We start from the raw sequence: 27,444 nt of genomic DNA, 5'->3' as shown, positions 1-27,444 counted from the left end.
TGGCCACTCACTGCATGCTGGCCACTCACTGCATGTTGACCACTCACTACATGCTGGCCACTCACATCATGCTGGCCACTCACTGCATGTTGACCACTGTGGGAACCGACCTGTGAGATTTATATTTATTTAATTTATATGAATTTATATTTACGTTAATTTATATACTTCGATAGCAATTTGTATAATGATAAGTGGACTGTATTTCTGCAATAATCTCATAATCTCACAAATCGATCCTCTACACATTAGGGGGGTTTATATTTATATGTATGCAGCCAATCAAACTACAGTAACTACATACATTGAAAAGGTTCCTTATCTTATAGTACAGCAGGTTAGTCCACCAGGTATAACTAGGGTGTAGACACCAAATTATCCTCTTTGAGGTAGCTTCCATATCACCCAGTAACTGGTGCACAAATCTTCCATCCTCGTCTTGACCTGTCAAAAGTGCGCTAGCTGTGAAGCCAGAATCCTATATATGACAAGCTATATCAGAGAAAACACTATACAGTACATAGAACATGAAGACCTGGCTTAATTACCTTTAGTATGAGGCGATTTCGCGTTCTAACCGGGTCACCCTATATAATGACATTAATGGCCACTAATGATAGATAATGGGTTTCGGAAAGAACACTTAACTTGATTTGTTGACAGCGTGTTGACAGATGGTACACCTTTGGTATCCATAACACTACGTCCAAGTAAAATTAACAGGAGCCGAATTTGCTCCCGTGTGAGCCTCTGGTCTCGTATAAACAACAATGGCTGCCCTCCTTCCCCACTGACGCCTGGCCTACTTTGTCCAGATTTCAGAAAGTGATAGAAGGGTCACATTTACTCTACTTTAATATTGATAATTAAGTTAATTTATATAAGATGTTTTTATGATGGTAAAGTCCAAAGACTTATGTATTTAAGAATAATTCCCAGCAGAATAGCTGGTGAATTATAATAGTATGTGGTGATGATATCCCGTTTTCTATAGACGGTAATTCCACTACAAGTTACGTTTTCTATGGGTAACTTGTTGGTAATACAGTTATTATCTGTATGATATATTAAATGGTGTCGGATTTTCCGACAACCACTCACTACATGCTGGCCACTCACATCATGCTGGCCACTCACTGCATGTTGACCACTCACTACATGCTGGCCACTCACATCATGCTGGCCACTCACTGCATGTTGACCACTCACTACATGCTGGCCACTCACATCATGCTGGCCACTCACTGCATGTTGACCACTCACTACATGCTGGCCACTCACTGCATGCTGGCCACTCACTGCATGTTGACCACTCACTACATGCTGGCCACTCACATCATGCTGGCCACTCACTGCATGTTGACCACTCACTACATGCTGGCCACTCACATCATGCTGGCCACTCACTGCATGTTGACCACTCACTACATGCAGGCCACTCACTACATGCTGGCCACTCACTACATGCTGGCCACTCACTGCATGCTGGCCACTCAAAGCCTGCTGGCCACTCACTGCATGTTTGCCACTCAATGCCTGCTGACCACTCACTACATGCTGGCCACTCACTACATGCTGGCCACTCACTACATGCTGGCCACTCACTACATGCTGGCCACTCACTGCATGTTTGCCACTCATTAAATGCTGACCACTCACTGCATGTTGGCCACTCATTAAATGCTGACCACTCATTGCATGCTGGCCTCTATCTACATGCTGGCCACTCACTACACGCTTGCCACTCTCTGAATAGTGCCCACTCACTGCATGTTTGCCACTCATTAAATGCTGACCACTCACTGCATGTTGGCCACTCATTTCATGCTGGCCATTCACTGCATGCAGGCCATTCACTAAATGCGGGCCACTCACTACATTGTGGCCACACACTACATGCTGGCCACACACTTCATGCTGGCCACTCACTGCATGTTGGCCACTCACTGCATGCTGGCCACTCACTGCATGATGGCCACTCACTGCATGCGGGCCACTCACAACATGCTGACCACTCAAAGCCTGCTGACCACTTCCTGCATGCTGGTCACTCACTGTATGTTGGCAGCTCACTGCATGCTGGGCACTCACTACATGCTGGCGACTTACTACATGCTGGCCACTCACTGCATGCTGGCCACTCACTACATGCTGGCCACTCACTACATACTGGCCACTCACTACATGCTGGCCACTCACTACATGCTAGCCACTCACTGCATGTTCGCCACTCACTACATGCTAGCCACTCACTTCTTGCTGGCCACTCATTACATGCTGACCACTCACTGTATGCTCTCCACTCACTGTATGCTGGCCACTCACTGTATGCTGACCACTCAATGCATGTTTACCACTCACTACAAGCTGGGCACTCACTGCATGCTGGCCACACAATGCCTGCTGGCCACTCACTGCATGCTGGCCACTCACTGCATGCTGGCCACTCACTGTATGCTGACCACTCAATGCATGTTGACCACTCACTACATGATAGCCACTCACTTCTTGCTGGTCATTCACTACATGCTGGCCACTCACTGCATGCTGGCCTCACACTACATACAGCCAACTCAGTGCATGCCGGACACTCACTGCATGTTGACCACTCACTGCATGCTGGCCAATCATTATATGCTGGCCACTCAATGCCTGCAGACCACTTACTGCATGCTGGCCACTCACTGTATAATGGCCACTCACTGTATGCTGGCCAGTCACTTCATGTTGACCACACACTGCATGCTGGCCACTCACTGCATGTTGGCCACAAACTACATGCTGGCCACTCACTACATGCTGGCCACAAACTACATGCTGGCCACTCACTACATGCTGGCCACTTACTGCATGCTGGCCACTCACTGCCTGCTAACCAATTACTGCTTGCTGCCCACTCACTGTATGGTGGCCACTCAATGCCTGCTGACCACTCACTGCATGCTGGCCACACACTGCATGCTGGCCACTCACTGCATGTTGGCCACACACTGCATGCTGGCCACTCACTGCATGTTGGCCACTCACTGCATGCTGGCCACTCACTGCATGCTGGCCACTCACTGCATGTTGGCCACACACTGCATGCTGGCCACTCACTGCATGTTGGCCACTCACTGCATGCTGGCCACTCACTGCATGCTGGCCACTCACTGCATGCTGGCCACTCACTGCATGCTGGCCACTCACTGCATGCTGGCCACTCACTGCATGCTGGCCACTCACTGCATGCTGGCCAGAAACTACATGCTGGCCACTCACTACATGCTGGCCACTTACTGCATGCTGGCCACTCAGTGCCTGCTGGCCACTCACTGCATGCTGTCTACTCAAAGCCTTGCTGGCCACTCAATGCCTGCTGACCACTCACTGCGTGCTGACCACTCACTGCATGCTGGCCACTCACTGCATGATGGCCACTCACTGCATGCTGGCCACTCACTGCATACTGGCCTCTGTCTACATGCTGGCCACTCACTACATTCTGGCCACTCACTACATATTGGCCACTCACTTCATGATAGCCACTCACTGCATGCTAGCCACTCACTGCATGCTGGACACTCACTGCATGCTGGCCACTCACTACTTGCTGGCCACTCATTAAATGCTGGCAACTCACTACATTCTGGCCACTCACTACATGCTGGCCACTCACTTCATGCTGGCCACTCACTGCATGCTGGCCACTCACTTCATGCTGGCCACTCACTTCATGCTGGACACTCACTACATGCTGGCCACTCACTTCATGCTGGCCACTCACTGCATGCTGGCCACTCACTATATGCTGGCCACTCACTGCATGTTGGCCACTCACTACAAGCTGGCCACTCACTGCATGCTGGCCACTCACTTCATGCTGGCCACTCACTACATGCTGGCCACTCACTTCATGCTGGCCACTCACTGCATGCTGGCCACTCACTGCATGATGGCCACTCACTGCATTATGGCCACTCACTGCATGCTGGCCACTCACTGCATGATGGCCACTCACTGCATTATGGCCACTCACTGCATGCTGGCCACTCACTGTATGCTGGCCATTCACTGCATGTTGGCCACTCACTAGAAGCTGGCCACTCACTGCATGCTGGCAACTCACTGCATGCTGGCCACTCATTACATGCTGGTCACTCATTACATGCTGACCACTCACTACATGCTGGCCTCTCACTGCATGCTGGCCACTCATTACATGCTGGTCACTCATTACATGCTGGCCACTCACTTCATGCTGGCCACTCACTGCGTGCTGGCCATTCACTACATGCTGGCCTCTCTCTACATGTTGGCCACTCACTACACGCTTGCCACTCTCTACATGTTGGCCACTCACTGCATGCTGGCCTCTCACTGCATGCTGGGCACTCACTACATGCTGGCCAATCACTGCATGCTGGCCACTCACTGCATGCTGGCCACTCTCTACATGCTGGCCTCTCACTGCATGCTGGCCACTCTCTACATGCTGGCTTCTCACTGCATGCTGGCCTCTCACTGCGTGCTGGGCACTCACTACATGCTGGCCTCTCACTGCGTGCTGGGCACTCACTGCATGCTGGCCACTCTCTACATGCTGGCCTCTCACTGCATGCTGGCCACTCTCTACATGCTGGCTTCTCACTGCATGCTGGCCACTCTCTACATGCTGGCTTCTCACTGCATGCTGGCCACTCACTGCATGCTGGCCTCTCACTGCATGCTGGCCACTCTCTACATGTTGGCTTCTCACTGCATGCTGGCCACTCACTGCATGCTGGCCACTCTCTACATGCTGGCCTCTCACTGCATGCTGGCCTCTCACTGCTTGCTGGCCTCTCACTGCGTGCTGGGCACTCACTACATGCTGGCCACTCACTACATCTGGTCAATCACTACATGCTGGCCACTCACTGCATGCTGGCCACTCTCTACTTGCTGGCCTCTCACTGCATGCTGGCCACTCACTGCATGCTGGCCACTCTCTACTTGCTGGCCTCTCACTGCATGCTGGCCACTTACAACAACATGTCCTCATATTACCGACCCCAACATAAAATTCCTTACCATCCAAGCAGTGAGAGGTTGTAATATTTGTTTATGATTCTGACTCTGTCTCTAATTTTTTAATCCCAACAGGCAATAACTGCACTTGGCACCAGAGCAGCCAGGCCGTCCCAGACGAACGGTGTGTCCTTAGAGAGACGGTCCACGTGACAGCGTATAATTAACCGCCTCTTTGATATGCTGAGGTTTTGCTCCTTTGCAGCTGCTACTGGAGGACGATTGAGCACGACTAAGCAGCTTCGACACCTCTCTCGTGTCCTCTTAAAGGGTATATTTATTAGAAACGATCTCAATAGTTTAGGTGGTTGAGGGCTACGCGTGTCGTGTATGTTCTCTGTACTCCCGCTATTTCAGTACTCTCTCCTGCTGTGAAGATGAAACTGAATATTGACCAATACTCAGGGCGGGACAACATTAATGATTTGAATAATATGAGCTTTTTGATGGGATCCCTGGACTTGAAGGTTCTCGTAATCCATTCTGCTGCAGGCGACATCCTGAGAACTACTGCAGGCGACAACTTAAACATTACTGTGGGCAACATCCTGAGAACTACTGCAGGCGACAATTTAAACATTACTGCAGGTGACATCCTGAGAACTACTGCAGGCGACAACTTAAACATTACTGCAGGCGACATCCTGAGAACTACTGCAGGCGACAACTTAAACATTACTGCAGGCGACATCCTGAGAACTACTGCAGGCGACAACTTAAACATTACTGCAGGCAACATCCTGAGAACTACTGCAGGCGACAACTTAAACATTACTGCAGGCGACATCCTGAGAACTACTGCAGGCGACAACTTAAACATTACTGCAGGCAACATCCTGAGAACTACTGCAGGCGACAACTTAAACATTACTGCAGGCGACATCCTGAGAACTACTGCAGGCGACAACTTAAACATTACTGCAGGCGACATCCTGAGAACTACTGCAGGCGACAACTTAAACATTACTGCAGGCAACATCCTGAGAACTACTGCAGGCGACAACTTAAACATTACTGCAGGCGACATCCTGAGAACTACTGCAGGCGACAACTTAAACATTACTGCAGGCGACATCCTGAGAACTACTGCAGGCGACAACTTAAACATTACTGTAGGCAACATCCTGACAACCAATTCAGGCAACATCCTGACAACCAATTCAGGCAACATCATGACAACCAATTCAGGCAACATCCTGCAGTAGACCACTGCAGGTGGTGTCTTAGAGAGTACTGCAGGCGACATCCTGAGGTCTGCTTCAGGACATGAGACTACTGCAGGCGACATCTTAAGAGCTTATCTTTTAGTGCAGACAGTTACTGTGTTAGACATGCTCAGGGCTACTGTGTTAGACATGCTCATGGCTACTGTGTTAGACATGCTCAGGGCTACAGTGTTAGACATGCTCATGGCTACTGTATTAGACATGCTCAGGGCTACAGTGTTAGACATGCTCATGGCTACTGTATTAGACATGCTGAGGGCTACTGTGTAGACATGCTCAGGACTACTGTGTTAGCCATGCTCAGGGCTACTGTGTTAGACATGGCCAGGGGCTACTGTGTTAGACATGCTCAGGGCTACTGTGTTAGACATGCTCAGGACTACTGTGTTAGCCATGCTCAGGGCTACTGTGTTAGACATTACCAAGGCTACTGTGTTAGACATGACCAGGGCTACTGTGTTAGACATGCTCAGGACTACAGTGTTAGCCATGCTCAGGGCTACTGTGTTAGACATGACCAGGGCTACTGTGTTAGACATGCTCAGGGCTACTGTGTTAGACATGACCAGGGCTACTGTGTTAGACATGACCAGGGCTACTGTGTTAGACATGATCAGGGCTACTGTGTTAGATATGACCAGGACTACTGTGTTAGACATGCACAGGGCTACTGTGTTAGACATGATCATGGCTACTGTGTTAGACATGCTCAGGGCTACTGTGTTAGACATGCTCAGGGCTACTGTGTTAGACATGACCAGGGCTACTGTGTTAGACATGCTCAGAGCTACTGTGTTAGACATGACCAGGGCTACTGTGTTAGACATGCTCAGGGCTACTATGTTAGACATGACCAGGGCTACTGTGTTAGACATGACCAGGGCTACTGTGTTAGACATGACCAGGGCTACTGTGTTAGACATGACCAGGGCTACTGTGTTAGACATGCTCAGGACTACTGTGTTAGCCATGCTCAGGGCTACTGTGTTAGACATGACCAGGGCTACTGTGTTAGACATGACCAGGGCTATTGTGTTAGACATGCTCAAGGGTACTGTGTTAGACATGCTCAGGGCTACTGTGTTAGACAAGACCAGGGCTACTGTGTTATGCTCAGGGCTACTGTGTTAGACATGCTCAGGGCTACTGTGTTAGACATGACCAGGGCTACTGTGTTAGACATGCTCAGGTCTACTGTGTTAGATATGACCAGGGAAACTGTGTTAGCCATGCTCAGGGCTACTGTGTTAGACATGACCAGGACTACTGTGTTAGACATGACCAGGCCTACTGTGTTAGACATGCTCAGGGCTACTGGGTTAGATATGACCAGGGCTACTGTGTTAGACATGACCAGGGCTACTGTGTTAGACATGCTCAGGGCTACTGTGTTAGACATGATCATGGCTACTGTGTTAGACATGCTCACGGCTACTGTGTTAGACATGCTCAGGGCTACTGTGTTAGACATGACCAGGGCTACTGTGTTAGACATGACCAGGGCTACTGTGTTAGACATGATCAGGGCTACTGTGTTAGATATGACCAGAACTACTGTGTTAGACATGCACAGGGCTACTGTGTTAGACATGATCATGGCTACTGTGTTAGACATGCTCAGGGCTACTGTGTTAGACATGCTCAGGGCTACTGTGTTAGACATGACCAGGGCTACTGTGTTAGACATGCTCAGGGCTACTGTGTTAGATATGACCAGGGCTACTGTGTTAGCCATGCTCAGGGCTACTGTGTTAGACATGACCAGGGCTACTGTGTTAGACATGACCAGGGCTACTGTGTTAGACACGCTCAGGGCTACTGTGTTAGATATGACCAGGGCTACTGTGTTAGACATGTTCAGGGCTACTGTGTTAGACATGATCATGGCTACTGTGTTAGACATGCTCACGGCTACTGTGTTAGACATGCTCAGGGCTACTGTGTTAGACATGACCAGGGCTACTGTGTTAGACATGCTCAGGGCTACTATGTTATACATGACCAGGGCTACTGTGTTAGACATGACCAGGGCTACTGTGTTAGACATGACCAGGGCTACTGTGTTAGACATGACCAGGGCTACTGTGTTAGACATGCTCAGGACTTACTGTGTTAGCCATGCTCAGGGCTACTGTGTTAGACATGACCAGGGCTACTGTGTTAGACATGACCAGGGCTATTGTGTTAGACATGCTCAAGGGTACTGTGTTAGACATGCTCAGGGCTACTGTGTTAGACAAGACCAGGGCTACTGTGTTATGCTCAGGGCTACTGTGTTAGACATGCTCAGGGCTACTGTGTTAGACATGACCAGGGCTACTGTGTTAGACATGCTCAGGTCTACTGTGTTAGATATGACCAGGGAAACTGTGTTAGCCATGCTCAGGGCTACTGTGTTAGACATGACCAAGGGCTACTGTGTTAGACATGACCAGGCCTACTGTGTTAGACATGTTCAGGGCTACTGGGTTAGATATGACCAGGGCTACTGTGTTAGACATGACCAGGGCTACTGTGTTAGACATGCTCAGGGCTACTGTGTTAGACATGATCATGGCTACTGTGTTAGACATGCTCACGGCTACTGTGTTAGACATGCTCAGGGCTACTGTGTTAGACATGACCAGGGCTACTGTGTTAGACATGCTCAGGGCTACTGTGTTAGACATGCTCACGGCTACTGTGTTAGACATGCTCAGGGCTACTGTGTTAGACATGACCAGGGCTACTGTGTTAGACATGCTCAGGGCTACTGTATTAGACATGCTCAGGGCTACTGTGTTAGACATGATCATGACTACTGTGTTAGACATGCTCAGGGCAACTATGTTAGACATGACCAGGGCTACTGTGTTAGACATGACCAGGGCTACTGTGTTAGACAAGACCAGGGCTACTGTGTTAGTCATGCTCAGGGCTACTGTGTTAGACATGCTCAGGACTACTGTGTTAGCCATGCTCAGGGCTACTGTGTTAGACTTGATCAGGGCTACTGTGTTAGACATGCTCAGGGCTACTGTGTTAGACATGACCAGGGCTACTGTGTTAGACATGACCAGGGCTACTGTGTTAGACATGATCAGGGCTACTGTGTTAGATATGACCAGGACTACTGTGTTAGACATGCACAGGGCTACTGTGTTAGACATGATCATGGCTACTGTGTTAGACATGCTCAGGGCTACTGTGTTAGACATGCCCAGGGCTACTGTGTTAGACATGACCAGGGCTACTGTGTTAGACATGCTCAGGGCTACTGTGTTAGATATGACCAGGGCTACTGTGTTAGCCATGCTCAGGGCTACTGTGTTAGACATGACCAGGGCTACTGTGTTAGACATGACCAGGGCTACTGTGTTAGACACGCTCAGGGCTACTGTGTTAGATATGACCAGGGCTACTGTGTTAGACATGTTCAGGGCTACTGTGTTAGACATGATCATGGCTACTGTGTTAGACATGCTCACGGCTACTGTGTTAGACATGCTCAGGGCTACTGTGTTAGTCATGACCAGGGCTACTGTGTTAGACATGCTCAGGGCTACTATGTTAGACATGACCAGGGCTACTGTGTTAGACATGACCAGGGCTACTGTGTTAGACATGACCAGGGCTACTGTGTTAGACATGACCAGGGCTACTGTGTTAGACATGCTCAGGACTACTGTGTTAGCCATGCTCAGGGCTACTGTGTTAGACATGACCAGGGCTACTGTGTTAGACATGACCAGGGCTATTGTGTTAGACATGCTCAAGGGTACTGTGTTAGACATGCTCAGGGGTACTGTGTTAGACAAGACCAGGGCTACTGTGTTATGCTCAGGGCTACTATGTTAGACATGCTCAGGGCTACTGTGTTAGACATGACCAGGGCTACTGTGTTAGACATGCTTAGGTCTACTGTGTTAGATATGACCAGGGAAACTGTGTTAGCCATGCTCAGGGCTACTGTGTTAGACATGACCAGGCCTACTGTGTTAGACATGCTCAGGGCTACTGGGTTAGATATGACCAGGGCTACTGTGTTAGACATGATCATGACTACTGTGTTAGACCTGCTCAGGGCTACTATGTTAGACATGACCAGGGCTACTGTGTTAGACATGACCAGGGCTACTGTGTTAGACATGCTCAGGGCTACTGTGTTAGACATGATCATGGCTACTGTGTTAGACATGCTCACGGCTACTGTGTTAGACATGCTCAGGGCTACTGTGTTAGACATGACCAGGGCTACTGTGTTAGACATGCTCAGGGCTACTGTGTTAGACATGCTCACGGCTACTGTGTTAGACATGCTCAGGGCTACTGTGTTAGACATGACCAGGGCTACTGTGTTAGACATGCTCAGGGCTACTGTATTGGACATGCTCAGGGCTACTGTGTTAGACATGATCATGACTACTGTGTTAGACATGCTCAGGGCTACTATGTTAGACATGACCAGGGCTACTGTGTTAGACATGACCAGGGCTACTGTGTTAGACAAGACCAGGGCTACTGTGTTAGTCATGCTCAGGGCTACTGTGTTAGACATGCTCAGGACTACTGTGTTAGCCATGCTCAGGGCTACTGTGTTAGACATGACCAGGGCTACTGTGTTAGACATGACCAGGGCTATTGTGTTAGACATGCTCAAGGCTACTGTGTTAGACATGCTCAGGTCTACTGTGTTAGACATGACCAGGGCTACTGTGTTAGACATGACCAGGGCTACTGTGTTAGACAAGCTCAGGGCTACTGTGTTAGATATGACCAGGGCTACTGTGTTAGACATGCTCAGGGCTACTGTATTAGACATGATCATGGCTACTGTGTTACACATGCTCAGGGCTACTGTGATAGACATGGCCAGGGCTACTGTGTTAGACATGACCAGGGCTACTGTGTTAGACATGCTCAGGGCTACTGTGTTAGACATGCTCAGGGCTACTGTGTTAGATATGACCAGGGCTACTGTGTTAGACATGCTCAGGGCTACTGTGTTAGACATGCTCAGGGCTACTGTGTTAGACATGTTCATGGCTACAATGTTAGACATGCTCAGGGCTACTGTGTTAGACATGACCAGGGTTACTGTGTTAGACATGCTCAGGGCTACTGTGTTAGACATGCTCAGGGCTTCTGTGTTAGACATGCTCAGGGCTGCTGAGGAAGACAGTCAGAGGATTACTGAGGAAGACAGTCAGAGGGCTGCTGAGGAAGACAGTCAGAGGACTACTGAGGAAGACAATCAGAGGGCTGCTGAGGAAGACAGTCAGAGGCCTGCTGAGGAAGACAGCCAGAGGAGTACTGAGGAAGACAGTCAGAGGACTATTGAGGAAGACAGTCAGAGGGCTGCTGAGGAAGACAGTCAGAGGCCTGCTGAGGAAGACAGTCAGAGGACTACTGAGGAAGACAGTCAGAGGACTACTGAGGAAGACAGTCAGAGGGCTACTGAGGAAGACAGTCAGAGATCTACTGAGGAAGACAGTCAGAGGACTACTGAGGAAGACAGTCAGAGGGCTACTGAGGAAGACAATTAGAGATCTACTGAGGAAGACAGTCAGAGGGCTACTGAGGAAGACAGTCAGAGGGCTACTGAGGAAGACAGTCAGAGATCTACTGAGGAAGACAGTCAGAGGGCTACTGAGGAAGACAGAGTGAGGACTACTGAGGAAGACAGTCAGAGATCTACTGAGGAAGACAGTCAGAGATCTACTGAGGAAGACAGTCAGAGGACTACTGAGGAAGACAGTCAGAGGGCTACTGAGGAAGACAGTCAGAGGACTACTGAGGAAGACAGTCAGAGATCTACTGAGGAAGACAGTCAGAGGACTACTGAGGAAGACAGTCAGAGGGCTACTGAGGAAGACAGTCAGAGATCTACTGAGGAAGACAGTCAGAGGGCTACTGAGGAAGACAGTCAGAGATCTACTGAGGAAGACAGTCAGAGGCCTGCTGAGGAAGACAGTCAGAGGCCTGCTGAGGAAGACAGTCAGAGGACTACTGAGGAAGACAGTCAGAGATCTACTGAGGAAGACGTACAGAGGCCTTTGTTATAATGCATCATGAAGGAGACAGTATGAATCATCCTGAACACGAAGTAAGCTTCAGGCGGGCCTGACCTAGTACTATTATACTATGGGAAATTATACCGGTAATTAGTTTATAAGCTAATTTAACTTGGAAGTCATTAAAAAAGATAATTTCCCATACTATAACTTTTACTGTGATCTTTAATCAATATTATGAGCCCCTTAAGTGTTATTTAAGAGAACTTGCTAGATAAATTAAATTAGAGTCCTATTTTGTTCTATATAAAAGTTTTAATAAATACTTGTATGGTAAAATACAATTATAAATGCTTTCGTTATTATCACCGCTATCATTTAATTATTGTTAGATTCAACATGTAACAACTTTTAACAAACCTCATTATCTCCAATATTTATTGTAAATAATAATGTTGCTTTGATATTGTTTACTGTTTTATGTCAGGTACAGAGTAGAACAATCATTAATACATAACGTTGAAGAAAAATATATTTGTCAATGCTCGAATGGAATCAACGAAAACAGTTCATGAAAGACAACTGCCATGGGTCGCCAAGGCAACACGGGCAGCATAGTTGTTGACTACAGTGACTGTGGCAACACTGACAGCATAGTGGTACACTACAGTGACTATGGCAACACTGACAGCATAGTGGTTGACTACACTGAATGTGACAACACAGGCAGCATAATGGTTGACTACAGTGACTATGTCAACACTGAGAGCATAGTGGTAGACTACAGTGCCTGTGTCAACATTGGCAGCATAGTGGTTGACTTCAGTGACTGTGGCAACATTGGCAGCATAATAGTTGACTACAGTGATTGTGGCAACACTGGCAGCAACACATGCAGCATAGTGGTTGACTACAGTGACTGTGTCAAAACAGGCAGCATAGTGGTTGACTACAGTGATTGTTGCAACACTAGCAGCAACACAGGCAGCATAGTGGTTAACTACAGTGACTGTGGCCACACTGGCAGCATAGTGGCAGACTAGAGTGACTGTGGCCACACTGGTAGCAACACTGGCAGCATAGTGATAGACTACAGTGACTGTGAACACACTGCAGAAACACTGGCAGCATTGTGGTTGACTACAGTGACTGTGGCCACACTGACAGCAACACTGGCAGCATAGTAGTTGACTACAGTGACTGTGTCAACACTGGCAGCAAAGTGGTTGACTACAGTGACTGTGTCAACACTGGCAGCATAGTGGTTGACTACAGTGACTGTGGAAACACTGGCAGCTTAGTGGTAGACTACAGTGACTGTGGTCACACTGGCAGCAACACTGGCAGCACAGTGGTTGACTACAGTGACTGTGGCCACACTGGCAGCATAGTGAATGACTACAGTGACTGTGGCAACACTGGCAGCATAAAGGATGACTACAGTGACTGTGGCAACACTGGCAGCATAATGGTTGACTACAGTGACTGTGGCAACACTGACAGCGTAGTTATTGACTGCAGTGACTTTGGCAACACTCGCAGCATAGTAGTTGACTACGGTGACTGTGGCCACACTGGCAGCAACACTGGTACCATAGTGGTTGACTACAGTGATTGTGGTAACACTGGCAGCATAGTGGTTGACTACATTGATTGTGGTAACACTGGCAGCATAGTAGTTGACTACAGTGATTGTGGCAACACAAACAGTATAATAGTAGACCACAGAGACTATAACAACACTGGCAGCATAGTGGTTGACTACAGAGACTGAGACAACACAAGCAGCAAAAGAGTTGACTACAGAGACTGTGGCAACACTGGCAGCATTGTGGTAGACTTCAGTGACTGTGGAAAAACTGGCAGCATAGAAGTAGACTACAGTCACTGTGGCAACACCGGCAGCATAATGGTTGACTACAGTGACTGTGGCAACACTGGCAGCATTTTGGTAGAATACAGTGACTGTGGCAACACTGGTAGCATAAATGTTGACTACAGTGACTGTGGCAACACTGGCAGCATTGTGGTAGACTACAATGACTGTGGCCACAATGACAGCAACACTGGCAGCATAGTAAGTTGACTACAGTGACTGTGTCAACACTGGCAGCATAGTGGTTGACTACAGTTACTGTGTCAACACTGGCAGCATAGTGGTTGACTACAGTGACTGTGGAAACACTGGCAGTTTAGTGGTAGACTACAGTAACTGTGGCAACACTGGCAACATAAAGGATGACTACAGTGACTGTGGCAACACTGGCAGCATAATGGTTGACTACAGTGACTGTGGAAACACTGACAGCCTAGTTGTTGACTACATTGACTTTGACAACACTCTCAGCATAGTAGTTGACTACAGTGACTGTGGCCACACTGGCAGCAACACTGGTAGCATAGTGGTTGACTACAGTGACTGTGGCAACACTGGCAGCATAGTGGTTGACTACGGTGAATGTGGCTACACTGGCAAAATAATGTTTGTCTACAGTGACTGTGGCAACACTGGCATCATAGTGGTTGACTACAGAGACTATGGCAACACTGGCAGCATAGTGTTTGACTACAGAGACTATGGCAACACTGGCAGCATAGTGGTTGACTACAGTGACAGTGGCAACACTGGCAGCAACACAGGCAGCATAGTGGTTGACTACAGAGACTCTGGCAACACTGGCAGCAAAACAGGCAGCATTGAGGGTTGACTACAGTACTGTGGCAACAATTGCAGCAACACTGGCAGCATAGTGGTTGACTACAGAGACTGTGGCAACAGAAGCAGTATAATGGTTGACTACAGAGACTGTGGCCACACTGGCAGCATAGTGGTTGACTACAGTGACTGTGGCAACACTGGTAGCATAATGGTTAACTACAGAGACAATGGCAACACTGGCAGCATAGTGGTTGACTACAGTGACCAGAGTTGCTCCTTCCTCCACTTGCGGCAGAGCGTATTCCCGAAGTTCCTGCCTTGCCTACCCACCCATTTACAGCTGGATAAATCTGCTATTGTCTTTGACATAAAGATTGGAGAGGTAAGGTTATATTCCATTAATTGTACATACTCATGCTCTTAAAATAAATAAAAGTAATTGCAGTACAGTACCAGTAATTATCTAAGATTATTTAAATAAAATTTAAGCAGTACTGTATATATATCCAAGTTTAAAAGTGAATATACATGTTGTATATAAAATGTTTAAATAAACATTGTGAGTCATATATTTCAGATAAATAAGTTTTTGTTTTCTTTTCATGATATTTTAGATTATAGCCACAGTTGTATAGTGGTCTATATCCTTGACTCACAAGCAAGGATCCCGGGTTCGATTCCCGGGCAGGATAAAAATGGATGGGCAAGTTTCTTTTCACCTGATGTGTCTGTTGACTTAGCAGTAAATGGTTACCTGAGAGTTAAGCAGCTGTTGTGGGCTGCATGCTAGGGAAGGTCAGTAGTTGGCCCTAGGGGGGGGGGGGGGACCTGGATAAGCCTAAGTACAGGCTTCCTGTCCCCAATAACGGGAATTGTGTGTACAATATTGGATTAATGACATCAACAGGGCAACTATGGGGAAGTACACAGAGGAATGATGACAGATGATCAAGGGAACAAGAAGATTGTTTGCCATCAAGACACTCAAAGCCGTGGGTGAAGTTGGTGATTTTAAGAGAGAAGTTGATATCATGAAGGTAGGTGGGTAATTGTTTTGATTAGCCAGATCATTCACTTCACAGTTATATGTGAATAGTTCTGTGCAGAGATTTATCAGCTCGTCTATTTCAATCTCCTGGATCACGTAGTGATTTATGGGAAATATACATTTTTAAGAGGCATTCCACAATAGTGTTGGTAATACCATTTATTGTGTGCATCTGTGGTGTTGTTGGTAGGGCCCAAGTGAGTGAAATAGACATCGTTTCTTTCCCATCATCTAATGCCTCTGTTCTCTTAGCAGTAAATAGGTACCGGGAGTTAGGCAACTGTTGTGGGATTTTATCCTGGGGATGGTCAGTAGTTCGACTTTGGGGGGTGGGCAGTCTCGATACAAGCCTAAAGTATATATACTGTGTATGCATATGCTTCCTGCCCCCACCCCCCAACTACAGGAATTATTATTATATTAATAATGAAAAGTTATTGTGAAATGTGTGGTGCTGCTTGTGTATCTCTGATGTAATGATGCAGGATTTTGTCTGTTTTAATATCTATAGTCTGTAGAATTCTCATGTTTTCTCCAGACTAATGCCTCCACTGATACCTAAAGGAAAGTGGCCATTTTCTTTCCGTTGAGCTTTTTGTGCAGGAGTGTGTGTGTGTATGTGTAAGTAACTACCTAAATGTAGTTACAGCATGAGAGATATACTTCTGGTATCTCGTCTTCCCCAATAATCTGTCGTGTAATGTTTTGAAACCGCTAATGGTTATGACATCCATCATCTTCTCACCTTACTAGTTCCAGCCTTCTAAAACTCTATTTGTAAGAAAAACTTTCATATATAGTACTGTATTTTATATCTTTCTTTCCTTACCTTGGATCTTTGACCTCTTGTTCTTGAAGTTGCAGGTTTCAAAAATGCCTCCTTGTCTATTAAGTCAATTCCAGTTATTATTTTGCATGTAGTGATCATATTGCCTCTCTTTCTCCTATGTTGTAGCCTTAACATATTTACATATTTGTGGTTACATTAGTGGGGCTCTTGGTCATGGTCCCTCAATCTTCTTTATTTGATTTATCATAATTATTGTTGAAGTTTCCAGTGGTTGTGGACCACATTACTACCACCTTGCATCTCCATTCCCCTCAGTTTGCTGCTCTATTAGCCAGGACTGTAAGGTTATTATTAGGAGTAAGCACTGAGCCATTATGACTATATAGCACTTGGAAGGAATAATAGTTTAGGATAGGATGGAGGGAAAGAATATGATGGCCAACCTCTTGGACGGTTGTGAATTGAATGCTAACCTGCGGTAAGCGAGATCTTCACTTTACCATCCAGTCCAAGTAGTTGGGCTATTAGTCAGGAAGTACTTTGGTGTTGTCTTTTATACATGTATATCTAGGTACTGTATGAGTGTTTAGATTTTGTATAAATTTATTACAATGCATGTGTTCTTATTTGCCATACTTGATATTGGACTTGTTGGTTCTGTGTTCATATAAATATTGCACACAGTTTCAAAGAATTTATATTTTGTGCAAGAACATGACACTGTAATTAAAACTGTTCAGAAATTTAATATATTTTAATATATATATATAAAAAAAACACACAAAAGGAATGGAGTGGTAGGAGAAAAGCACACAGAAAACTGTGTTGAAGGGGGGACCTAAACATTCCCTCTAATGTGTTATGTGTGGTTTCCTCCGAGGCTAAGGGTCCCCTTCTTCCAGCCAGAGGTGGTACTCTTTTCCTCTTCTTAATATATAATGTATAAATTTAATATATTTGCAGAAGCTGAAGCACAAAAACATAGTAGAACTGTGTGGTCTTGTAGAGTCTGAAGGAGAAGACATGTATATGGTCATGGAGTATCTACCCATGGGCTCACTCAAGGATTATATCAAGACACATAAAGAACACCTGAAGGACAACACGCTCCTAAAGTTTGCTATGGATATTGCCGAGGTATTTTTTTTTTAAGACATGGCTGTTAGCAATTCCTGCCTATTGGAAACTATACTTTTAAGGATCTTACATTAACATTACTATTAATGTAAGATAATGACTGTATTCTCCTGAAATATAAGATGCACCTTTGCTTTAGATGCCCCACTTATTTTACAAGGATATTTTGTGAAATTTTTATTTTTACTACGTTTCACCATACATTTATTTAGTTTTCAATATACTGTACATATTAAAATGCAAGCTTCCCATTATCATGTTGTTTTGTGTGAGCTACGACATCGTGCTTAAACTTAACATTATAACAATGCATCCTATCTGTTGGAAAATAGGGTATTTGCTTGGTATGTAAATAATAATAACCTAGATTACAGCTGCTCCTTTTAGATCAAAAGACCTTTTTGCAGTTTCCGTGATTATGTTCTTAGTTACAGTTTGTTGGTATCTGAATGGTATGCTTTTTCTGTAGGGGATGGATTACCTTGAACAGTGCAGCATCATTCACCGTGACCTTGCAGCACGCAATATTCTTGTAGCAGATTATCATAATGTAAAGATCACGGGATTTTGGCTTGGCCCAACAACCCAACAGCGGAAACTACTATATTCGTCAAACACAACGGGCCTTGCCTCTTCCTTGGTAGGTAATTTTAGGATTGAAATCTTCGGGCATTATTAAAACCGGGTCAGTTTCTTGTATTTTCTGAATTTTGGGGGAATTTACCAATTTAATATTTTTTAATAACCTAAGTCATATCTATTAAATTTCTTTATATGTATAACTACAGTTTTTTTTTTTGTTAAATCAAAAAGATATTTTCATATTGAGGGAGCTTGAGTCTGAAGGAGAGCTCCATTGAAATTAGAATGATAATGTATAGCTGCGATGCTTTCCTTCTTTCTGGGAGCTTCTCATGAGGGGGTAGCTCATAGTAGTAGTTTTTTCCAGTCGGCTCCATAACCACACAATCGCGTCACAATTTTTTAGTTAGCCCCATGTACTTGCCCTTCATATAGTTCCACTCTTCCCTTCCAAGATAATTGTCATCTACCTCTATAGTGTAGTCCACTTACTTTTTCCTTGTCCACCTGTTATGACCATGACAGTTCATTGTCTCTCTCTCCACTCAAGCCCTAGTTGGTGGGCATGGGGGGGGGGGAGGGCATGTTGACCTGCTGGCTGGTAGTTAGCAAGTTAAAATGACTGTTGCTTTCCATTATATCTGTTTATATCACAACACTTAAGTGCATTACATTTTAATCAATCCACTTCATACTACATCTTGTATAGTATACGTTTTCATTTCTACACCTGTTCCACATACCGTACTTAATAGTGTGTGTCCCCACTCTCTAAGGTGTATAACAGGTCACTGGAAACAGGAGACCTGGAAAACTGGACGACAGATAATGTAGTCCCAATGTACAAAAAGGATGACAGGCAAAAGGCACTGAAATACAGGCCAGTTTCTCTAACTTGTTTACCATGCAAGGTGATGGAGAAGATCGTGAGGAAAAGGCTCATAGAACATCTGGAGGGAAAGAGCTTTGTAACACACCACCAACATTTGTTCAGGGATGGTAAATCGTGTCTGACAGGCTTAATAGAATTCTGTGACCAAGCAACAGAAATTTGGCAAGAAAGAGAAGGGTGAGCAGACTGCATTTTCTTGGATTGTCAGAAAACCTTTGACACAGTACCCCACAAAAGGCCGTTACAAAAGTTGGAGAAACAGGCAGGAGTAAAAGGTAATGTGCTCCAACGATAAGGGAGTATCTAAGCAACAGCAAACAGCAAGTAACTGTAAGGGGGGGGGGTGTGATTTCCCCAAATTTACTATCTCTTGTATTCAAAATTATCGTAGGGCTTGTTTTCTTAATTTCCCTTCGAATCATTTGTCCCTCAGTAAAACCCTTGGTGAATCAGAAATGTTTGACATGTCTCACCTTTCACATTTTTGCATCAAGTATTGGTATTCTGAGCAATATTTAGGACATTTTGAATAACCCATGACACAGATGGTGCTACAGTCTTCCGGGCTTGGTGTCTTCGTTTGATAATTAGTACTTACTTCCTCTTCCTCCTTATGCATGTTCAAATAGCTTGTCCTGCTAATCTGTTTCTCATTCTTTATGATGAAATATCATAGTAAAATGACAGACATTTGGCTGTTTAAGATAATTCAATGCCATTTTTATTTATTTATCTAGTACAATATTCATGTCTTGGTTGTGATAGATATCTTGACTCAACAAATAACCAATTTACATGATATAGATTACTGGTTGTACTATTATTTTTAGGAGATATATTCAGTACCTTCAACAAATATTTTAATCTGAGTTGGCTTCAAAAAATAATGTGTATGCAAAGAATAAGTCACTGTAGCATAGCTAAAACAAATAACCCAATCCACACAAACATATTTCATGCATGGCTTGGGTTATTTATTTTGTATATTTTCATGATCTTTTTGAATTACAGGTATGCCCTAGAATGCATTGAGCACGGCAAATTCTCCCACAAAAGTGACGTTTGGTCTTATGGTGTTACCTGCTGGGAAGTGTTCACTCGGGGACTGGAACCAGACCTGCCTCAGAAACCAGAAAATCTGTTGCAGGTGAGGATTAAGTATATTTCTATCCACCCTCCAGAATTGATAAAACCTATAGCTACTATGGATGGAATGTACAAAACCATTATGACTGTTGTACCATAAAGGTTCATATTTTGTAATATTGGATCATTAATCAATGAGCGTATGTACCAAAAATTGGAACAGCAACAATAAACCTAACCTTTCATAGGCCTAATTTAGTACAGTACACATGTACTATACTAGGCTAAGGAAAATTCAGGTTTAGTTTCCTTCTCAGGCTTAAAAAAAAATTGTACTATTAATTTTTGTGTGTGGGGCAACAGTCCATATTTTCTACTTTCACCCAAAGTAATAATAGTACCTATTATTTTTGGATGACAGGTTACTATATCCACGTTCTCCTTCACTTTTGATAGTTCTGTAGAGATAGGTTTTGTCTTCCCTTCAGTGTCTGAACACATTCTTTATATTTCAGGGCGATACCTTTCAGCAACTCCCAAGTGCTGGTACTGTTGAGCCTTAAGATATGTGCCAGGTGTCCGAGACCCCGTTTGCCTACTGCCATCTGGCCACCACCTGATGACAGTTGCAATAATCATTTGCTTCAGTCCCTCATATTACCTAATTTTCTTCAAGCAATTGCTCATTTTGTTGCAATTTTTCTTGGTCTTAGGTTGATCTCTGATCCCAAAACTCCCCTTGCCTCAGAGTATCGGGTTATTGGCCAGGATTCGTCAAACATTTAAGTACAGTACTTACAAAACCTGAAACTGTATGTTAGGTGAGGGGGGGGGGGTTTAAGATCAAAGATCAACCCCAAAAGCAAGAAAGTGCAAACAACATAAGCAACTGCTTTTAGAAAATTGGGTAATATCCAGCAACAATCATTTGCTTCATTCCCTCATAAGTACCCAGACTGTGATGTATCTGTCATCAGGTAGTGAGTGGCATAAGTCACACGTGGTTTCTGCTAGTGTTTCCCTTATGCACCTGGACACATGCTTCTCACATGGCCCATCTTCGGCTTCACAACTCAGCTAAGTGGCACTTGGTATCTGGGACACTTATTTTGCCAAAGGCAAAATAAGTTCTTATGGCAGTAGCATGGCCCATCACAGGCTACCTTGTGGAGGTTCTGGGTCTCTGACCAGGCCTCCAGGTTGTTGGATGTGACTGCTTGCAACCTGGTTGATCAGGTATTCTTGAAGGTGTTTATCGAGTGCTCTCTTGAACACCGTTTCAGAGAGAATGCGACACACACCTCCAAAGAATGCCTGATCAACCAGGCTGCGAATAGCTACGTCCAACAACCTGGAGGCCTGGTCGGAGACCTAGAACCTCCGCAAGGTAGCCTGTGATGGGCCATGCTACTACCATAAGAACTTAAGGCAAAATAAGTGTCCCAGATAGCCAGCGCCCCTTAGCTGAAACCCAGTGAACCAAACAGTTCCAGGTGAATAGATTCCCTACCTCAGGGTTAATAAAATATTTTAATTTATTCTTTATTTTATTGCATCTATCCATTTCCCCAAGCTTGTAATGACCGGTGTATAATGTCTAGTTTTTATTAATCTAAATGTTTTCATTTAAATATCAGTTTTTGTTAATTTGTATGTTGTGAACAAGAGAATGTATGTAAAGATGATGTCCTGCACTCTTGTGAGGTTAGTGTTACCACCCTCTGAGGGGAGGTAGACTTGGCCGAGTGTGGTGGTGTGTTGTGTCCACGCTTGAGGAGTCCATCCCAGTAGCGAGGCATTTCTCTCCCATTGGCAATGAGATCTGTGTACCATTAAGTGATTGATTTCCATATGAATGTCTCATTTCATGTCTATTTTAATACACATGAAATGGGAACATATACAAGGAAGGCAATCACAAAGGTGCACATATCTCTGTGCCATGAGAGATAAACACCTTAGGTGAATGGTTCCAAGAGTGCACTCAACACAGCCAACTGTGTTGAGTGCACTCTTGGAACCATTCACCTAAGGTGTTTATCTCTCATGGCACAGAGATATGTGCACCTTTGTGATTGCTTTCCTTGTATATGTCCCATTTCATGTGTATTAAAATAGACATGAAATGAGACATTCACATGGAAATCAATCACTTAAGGGTACACAAATCTCATTGCCAATGGAAGAGAAATGCCTCGTTACTGGGATGGACTTCTCATGCGTGGATGCAACACACCACCACACTCGGCCAAGTCTACCTCCCCTCAGAGGGTGGTAACACTAACCTCACAAGAGTGCAGGACATCATCTTTACATACATTCTCTTGTTCACAACATACAAATTAACAAAAACTGATACTTAAATGAAAACATTTAGATTAATAAAAACTAGACATTATACACCAGTCATTACAAGCTCACCTCAATTTGTACAGAGCCAAATCTTGGTAGTTTCTCCCAGTATGCAAGGGTGGATCTCATGCTCCAAGGCCTTGTAGTACCAGCGTTCAGGCTTGGTAGGCTGCTTTCCTTGTGCGAATTAATATGCACAAGTATTCTTCGATTACTGCTTCTCTCCACACATACCCACGATTCAATGACCTGTAATTAAAACAATGGAAATTAGTATATTGTATTTGCCTTATTTAAAATAAATAATATATTGTTTTGCTATTATTTTAGGAATAGTTTTAGTAACTCTTTCAGATTTAGTGAACATTTAGATCAATGGAGTTACCGTGTACAAGTATATACCAATAGACGAATGTTACTTTGTGCTTACAACATCACATATAAAATCTATTAATTTATTTTAAAAAGGCACGTGATATTTATAGGTTAGCTTGGGTCATGCAGTATAGTGGTCTACGTCAACTTATACCAGAGAATCTCGGGGAAGAACAGAAATGGTTGGGTGCATTTCCTTCTGCCTAATGCCTCTGTTTACTTAGCAGTAAAAAAGGTACCTAAGCATTAGGCAACTTTTGAAGATTGCATCCTGGGAAGGTCAGTAATTGACCTAGGGAAAGGAGGGCCTCGATAAGCCTAAATAGAAATTTCTTATCTCTGAACAGAAATTGAACAAGACTCCCGTCAAATAGTTTGATAATGGCTGTTAACAACTACTCGGGCATTGAGGGTCATAAGTGTATGCAACTTTGAAACCCTTTTCATTTACATTATACCTTTCATTAATTCTTACTCTTAACTACACAGTAATTTTAACTACAGTACTCCAAAAATAAGTGATACATTTTGCAAATACATTGTTTTGCTTCAACACCTACATTCTTTGTGTATTTGATTTGTTGCCTACAAACTGCCAGAGGTTCATGAAAGTGCCCAAGAGTTGGCAATGATTACAAACTAACCTCTATATTATATTATGAGCCAGAAGTACACAACTTTTAGCTGGACTGTGTAAAGATGTACATCTTTGTTTAGTTAAGAGACAATTTGTTATTCACCATGTGTGGCCAATACATGTCCTAGCCAGAGACAATTTTCCCACTTCCTGTTTGATTTCCATGGCCATCCTCCTGTCACTATCACATTTGGTAGCTATTATAAACAACAAATTACATAATCTACAACCATTGGAGATTGTATCTTATGAATGACAAGGCAAGAAATCAGAGTAAGGCATTTGTTTATTTAATAAGGGACAGGCATGAATAGCTTCTTTTGCAGTGGTCAGACCTCTCCAAGTTTTGTCTCCCTCACTCTACTATATCAAACTAGTTTAACATAGATTAAGTAGGAAATATAATAAATATAGGCATTTATACAATTTCCATAGTCTACATTTACCCTACATTTATCTGCTAGGCCCAAGAGCAAATGGATAACTTGTGGGTACCATGTGCATGTTTCTGAAAGATAAAAAAAAAAATCAATTTTACTAACCTAATTATGTTTAAGTTGTCACAATTGTAGAAGTGTTACAAGCTGCTGAAGTATTAGGTTCAGTGGAGTCTGAGAACTGAATTTTGTATGCCAAGTAGTCACTATCTGCAGAGTACAAACATGGAAGTATAATAACAATGTGTGATAACAGGTATCCACTGTAAAGTCTATGGATACAACATTTGTGAATATATTATAAATGCCTGTACACTGTCTTTAGTAACAGGGGAGCAATAATTAGCAAAGTTGCACAATAAGTGAGGGAGTTTTGATGGAGATGTACTAACTAGCCCATACAGATGTCCCCTGCTAGGCAATGTTTTAGGAATTTTCTTGGCCAATGAAAAACTAACCATTTTATCTCACTTTATAAATATAGGGGAAATGACTGACTAGTGATGGCCTGGATCAGCAAATAACATTAGGTATTTACCAAGGGAGTGAGTGGCAATGATGTCGGCTAGGTAATGTTTTACGTATTTTCTTAGCCAAATTAATTTATCCCTGCTAACTCACTGTAATTAAAGTGAAAGTTGTGAAATAGAATGCTTAAAAATGCAAGAATCAATAGAGAAAAATCAGTGAAGTACTGAGAAATACAGTGAAGGCTACAAGTTAAACAGGGATGGTGTTGAGAGATGCTTGAAGCTCTCTCACAGCCAGTGATCTTTTCTTCACTCATCCATACGTCCAGAGGTACCAATTGTTCCAGATAATTAGGGCTACATTGTATTGCCAACTCCATTTCTAGGCAGAAGTCCACATATCACTGTGATCTCTTCCTTGTACCTAATTTCATCTACTGCCAATCTATAATCAGAAAGCAAGGCCTCGCCTCTTTTTCCCCAGTGTGTTATACGCGTTAGTGGCTTTGCAAGAATGTACCACTTAATCACCAAAATATTTACTTTCACAACCCATTCTTATATAAAAATAAATTTACTTACAAAATTCAAGGAACTGAAATTTGCATTTCTTATTACAGCTTTTGAAGAATGGGAAGCGCTTGAACCTGAAGCCTCCATGTAATAACAACATATATTCATTGTTGATTCGTCCTTGCTGGGATCATGAACCAAGCGGACGACCAAACTTTTCGGAGCTCATTGCAGTAATCAGAGAACTTCAGGAGGGATGTTTGTGAGCAACAGCAGCTGAAACACTAGAAATGTATCACTTGAAGGCTCCTTATTGTTCACAGTATAACATGCTTATTGTCAAAGTTTAGATAGTGTTATGAGAAAAATTATCTTGTCTTAATTCTCCAGCATTAGAGATTCAGATCTTATATGTCCTTGTTACTTTTTTTTTTTAAGTTACTACCAATGATACAATATCCTTGCTTTACTATTCATGTTAACCTGAATATGAAACTTCATAAGGCATATACAGTATACCTGTTCTGCACGTTATTGGAAGCCAACCCAACTAGCAGTTGGATTAACAATGTAAGGGATTCCAAATATGTGTAACCATGTTTAGGCAATGAGCAAAGAAATATGTTGAAAATATCAGGTATGCTGATGAACATTATTTGTCACAATACAGAAATATAATTACTATTTCTTGTAATTACTGGACATTTACTGCAAAATTATCTTAAAACTGAAGCTGAATGCATTTTTATAAAAGTTTCTGGGTGATAAGAGTGGGAGGGAGCGAGCATGATGAGATACCTCGGCTCCCTCACACCATCAGTATCACTCCCATCATCTGCTTTTACTCGTCTTACAAAAATTTTCCCTCGTGGAAAATCTCTCCATTTTTATTACCACCATGGTTGCTGTTGTAAGATATTGTTAATAGAAATGGCAAATACAGTGCATGTAATGCAATAATTAATACAAAAAACTGTTGACTGCCAGCCAAAGCATCTCTGGTGTTTGAAGGCAGAGTAAGACTGACTTGGGAACATGATTTGATAATTTTGGTTCATAGTCTTTTGACGTATTGTTTGAGAAAAATACCTAGATGATAATTGTTGTATTTGTTTATATAATTTATTAACTTTTATCAATATTTGGATTAAAATTCCTTTGGGAGTGGACCATCCACAACATATGGTGCAATAATGGATTCATTTTTTACTCTTCTGTATATACAGTATATATTTTTAAAAAATATTGTTTGATAATATAATTTGTAAAATAAGGCCATATTTAAGCTTTTTAAAAGACTTTATGCACTATATAATAGTTTTTAATTGGATTAGGTCCACTGCTAACACAGCCACATCCTAGTGCTGGCTTAGGCGAGGTCCTCACTAAAACGACATGTTTGTTTGTTCCACTGAACATAAAAAACTGTTCAACTATCTAGAAATTTATTGAAGCAAAGACCAACTGTTATTTACAAAGACATTTATAAACATTGGTGTATATTTTACTAGAAATAATGAGAACTTTGTTTTAAAAAGTTTACTCTAAAACTATCTTGACAGAGTTACAAATATGTAGATACAATCATAAGTATAATTCAGTATTAAAACTCCTGTTGTTGAGTTCTGTATACAACATGACAACTACAGGTGATCTGACACCAGACAACAATGTAGATGGACTCCCTACTTCAGTTACTGAAGCATAAACATAATACTAACTCACCTGTCTTGTGCCAAGTGCAACTATTTGTGGGTCCAGACATGTTTGCAACTTCAAGGGACAAGTAGGAATAACACAGGCCGACCATGGATGTTTCTTGTCACCTCTTGGTGGATAAACATTTTAAACCTGACATCAGCCATGGAAGGGTGGTAATGCAGGAGACAAGCGAGCTCAATTTGTTCTTGGGGATCCAATCTTCAGGTATCCAGTTCTTCTAGACCCAAACTGGCCTTGAAAGGCCTCGTTATGTTTCAAATAGACTGATCTCACCAACTACAGGTCATCTGTTATATACTATAAACAGGTTGTTACTTTATAGCCAACCAGTTCCAGGTCAGAGGTCAGCTATAAACATATACAAAAATAAAATCTTTTAATTAAATAATATGACTATTTATATCCCTATTTTATCTTATGATGGAACTCTTATGTACTGGAATTGGTATTGAATTGCAGACATCCTGTGGACTCGG

At 43.6% G+C, this 27,444-nt stretch overlaps 3 protein-coding genes across 3 annotated transcripts; all 3 read left to right on the top strand.

Moving 5' to 3' along the window:
- The first annotated feature begins 5,426 nt into the window (after positions 1 to 5,426).
- Positions 5,427 to 6,254, top strand: LOC138350394 (ice nucleation protein-like). The gene has a single exon (XM_069301019.1). The coding sequence runs from the start codon at positions 5,427 to 5,429 to the stop codon at positions 6,252 to 6,254; it is 828 nt and encodes a 275-aa protein (XP_069157120.1).
- A 4,964-nt stretch (positions 6,255 to 11,218) lies between these two features.
- LOC138350393 (RNA-binding protein 12B-like) lies at positions 11,219 to 12,319 on the top strand. Its single transcript, XM_069301018.1, has 2 exons — positions 11,219 to 11,771; positions 11,817 to 12,319. The coding sequence occupies exons 1-2, from the start codon at positions 11,219 to 11,221 to the stop codon at positions 12,317 to 12,319; spliced, it is 1,056 nt and encodes a 351-aa protein (XP_069157119.1).
- A 3,545-nt stretch (positions 12,320 to 15,864) lies between these two features.
- On the top strand, positions 15,865 to 27,356 carry LOC138350440 (tyrosine-protein kinase CSK-like). Its single transcript, XM_069301158.1, is given in 7 exon segments — positions 15,865 to 15,897; positions 15,899 to 15,964; positions 17,729 to 17,902; positions 18,372 to 18,464; positions 18,466 to 18,542; positions 20,388 to 20,523; positions 25,354 to 27,356. Coding segments are annotated over 7 exon segments (738 nt in total). The 3' UTR covers positions 25,513 to 27,356.
- The last annotated feature ends 88 nt before the right edge of the window (positions 27,357 to 27,444 follow it).

The sequence above is a fragment of the Procambarus clarkii genome, chromosome 45 (genome assembly GCF_040958095.1).
Source record: "Procambarus clarkii isolate CNS0578487 chromosome 45, FALCON_Pclarkii_2.0, whole genome shotgun sequence".
Classification (NCBI taxonomy): domain Eukaryota; kingdom Metazoa; phylum Arthropoda; class Malacostraca; order Decapoda; family Cambaridae; genus Procambarus; species Procambarus clarkii.
The sequence above is the reverse complement of the archived record's forward strand: the minus strand, read 5'-3'. Positions and strand labels throughout refer to the sequence as shown.

Bases quoted from the DNA above. Each gene is read 5' to 3' on its own strand.
- LOC138350393 (XM_069301018.1), top strand. From the start codon at position 11,219: ATGACCAGGGCTACTGTGTTAGACATGCTCAGGGCTACTGTGTTAGAC. The intron at 11,772-11,816 runs GTCAGAGGGCTA...CTACTGAGGAAG, and splicing joins GAGGACTACTGAGGAAGACA to ACAGTCAGAGGGCTACTGAG.
- LOC138350394 (XM_069301019.1), top strand. From the start codon at position 5,427: ATGAAACTGAATATTGACCAATACTCAGGGCGGGACAACATTAATGAT.